Source organism: Sinocyclocheilus anshuiensis, unplaced genomic scaffold (assembly GCF_001515605.1).
Source record: "Sinocyclocheilus anshuiensis isolate Anshui unplaced genomic scaffold, SAMN03320099.WGS_v1.1 scaffold2233, whole genome shotgun sequence".
In the NCBI taxonomy this organism is placed as follows: Eukaryota; Metazoa; Chordata; class Actinopteri; order Cypriniformes; family Cyprinidae; genus Sinocyclocheilus; species Sinocyclocheilus anshuiensis.
The window spans coordinates 231,271-233,899 of NW_015551120.1; the positions used below are offsets into that span (position 1 = coordinate 231,271).

General features: G+C 38.6%; 1 protein-coding gene across 1 annotated transcript in view; it reads left to right on the forward strand.

The window, feature by feature from the left end:
• LOC107663075 (tensin-like) overlaps nt 1-2,629 on the forward strand; it is a 95,503-nt gene that overhangs the window by 76,466 nt on the left and 16,408 nt on the right. Inside the window, exons 13-16 of the mRNA XM_016453227.1 lie at nt 309-384; nt 540-669; nt 763-828; nt 957-1,073. Coding sequence (XP_016308713.1) covers nt 309-384; nt 540-669; nt 763-828; nt 957-1,073 — 389 coding nt within the window. The remainder of the gene's footprint in view (nt 1-308; nt 385-539; nt 670-762; nt 829-956; nt 1,074-2,629) is intronic.

The window sequence follows — 2,629 nt, forward strand, 5'->3', positions numbered from 1 at the left end:
TCTTTACAGTTTCTACCCTGGCCAAATAAATTTCTCATCTCACCCCCTTGCATCAAACACTTCTCTGTCCATCTCTTTTTCCATCTGTGCTTTTTTTGGCATTAATATCCTGTGTAACATCAGACATTCCACTGCTGCAAGTTAAATGGTTACATTTTCATGTTCTTGTTCAGTAGATGATAATATTTTAATAAGCTAGTCTTCCATTTAGGCATAGTCTGTATAATTCAGCATTGAGACAGCTTGAAGTATGCTTGTAATAACCCCATCCATCATTTTTCCTTTCCCCTCCCCTCCGTGTTTTACAGTAACGTTCAAGGCGACAGTCATACAAGCATCTGTATCACCATTGAGCCTGGCCTGCTACTAAAAGGAGATATTCTGGTAGGAAGAACAATATTGACACAGTACAATGGTAAAAATATTGACACCGAAATGATTATAGATGAGCAAAAATCTACAAAATGTCTTTTGCATAATATCTTCCCAGCCTGTATCCATTTTGATCTGCCCTTTTTTCCATATCCTCCATCCTGAAGCTGAAATGTTATCACAAGCGTTATCAAAACCCCAGTAGGGATGTGATCTTCAGAGTGCAGTTCCACACATGTGCATTACACAATTTAGCACTGGTCTTCACCAAGAATGACCTTGATGAGACATTTAAAGGTTAGTGTGTTATTTGTCTTTTGCTAATTTATGTTTATTTTTAATTATGGATAAGATGGCATGCAGACTAATCATAAATATGTGATTTAGCAGATGAGAGATTTCCTGAATATGGGAAGGTGGAGTTCATCTTTTCTTTTGGTCCAGAGAAAATCAAAGGTAAGCTTATATTACCAAAACTGTAAATTGTACATATCTTTTAATCATCTAGAAGAGATATGATCTTGATAGAAGAGATGAGCACGTTTCAAGGCCTCAACTCTGCAGTTCTTGTTTGTCCCTCTAAGGGTTGGATCATCTACAGAATGGACCTAGTGTCTCTGTGGACTACAACACCGAGGATCCCCTGATCCGCTGGGACTCTTATGAAAACTTCAACAGGAGATGTGAAGATATTAAAGATGGTGAGAGGCACTATTCTTGGTGTTTTCTTGCTGGTGGTCAGACATCTGTGTCAGCTGAATCTTGACGATTCAGAGATTTTATTGTTACAACTGACTTTGGAGCAGGAACGAGGTCAAAATGTAATGGTCATTTGGCCCTGTACACCATTTCCTTTGATGTGCTAGTGTGGTCATAAAATGTTTGTGTTCTTGGCGAAGGCAGCTTCTATAGGGAGCTGGAGGGGGTCAGTAACAGTTGTTCTGCTAGCCTGCTGAATGGCATAAACAGCTAAGTGAACAAGGAGGGCTAAATGGGATATATGGATTCACCTCTCACTGCTGATAATAATCTGCTGAAGACTCCATGGATGCCACTTGAAACACTGTCTGCTTCATGGATTATGATTGTTATTTAGGGTATTCAGCATATTATAGATTTATTAAAGTGATTTGACTCTATTGATGGGATTACTCTTTTTTTTCTCAGCTATCTTTTCAAGGTGAGAAAATGGTGTCTCAGGTCATTAGGACACTTTTCCCTTTGCTTAATTTTTATTTTAAACCCATGTGGTATGCCATAAAGAGCCCTTCCCATGCCTCCTGCCAGTCAGAGTTTTAAATAGCATCTAGAGAAATAGAAGGCGTCAGTGGCCCTGCTGGCAGCCCCAGGGAGGGGTGGAAAACTGACACTCCTCTCTTCAGTGTCCTCTTCTGAGAGGAAGGGCTGGTGGGTAAGGCCAGGAGATGTGGGCACCCCAAAACACACACTTGTATACACAATAGATACAGTGGCAATATGAAATTGTGACTGGTGTGTTATTGACATTGACAGGACATTGAAAAATGGCACAGAGCCCTAAGGAGATTACAATTACAAGTAATGAAGCTCTACAATATATAAATAACTGCAGTGCACTATGCAGACAATCTTCAGATCTTTGGTAACTTGCTTGAGTCTGCAAAAGATGAAAATGGACAATAACCATGCAGCCACTGTGTCAGCAGTTTGCTCAGGGTTCTATATACACTTTATGGCCAAAGGTATGTGAACACCCCCATGATTAACTGCTTTGGTTAATGCAGCATTTTTTTCTGTCTTTTTCTTTTTTTGTTCTTTGGACAGTTCTCAGTGCTATATCATAGACATTCTGGAATTGTGTGCTCTCTCTATAGATAGATAGATAGATAGATAGATACTCTTACAACACATCTTCCCATCAAATACATTATTATTAAAGAGAATAAAGCTCATCTGAGAATGGACAGTTAAGGGTGGTTCAATTTGTCAGCACACACCACTGGACCTTTGTGTATATTCACAAGATCCTTTTGAAATGTAACATCAGGACAATTCAAGTCAACATATTCAAGGAAACTGTCCAAAGTCCAAGTAAAAATCTCCACGAATGACTAGTATTAAACTGACATAGAGCAGCCTCCAGAATTCAAAATGAAACAAAAAAAACAAAACAAAGAAAAACAAATCGTTTCTTCTCACCACTTCTTATATATATATATATATATATATATATATATACACACACACACACACACACACACACACACACACACAACAT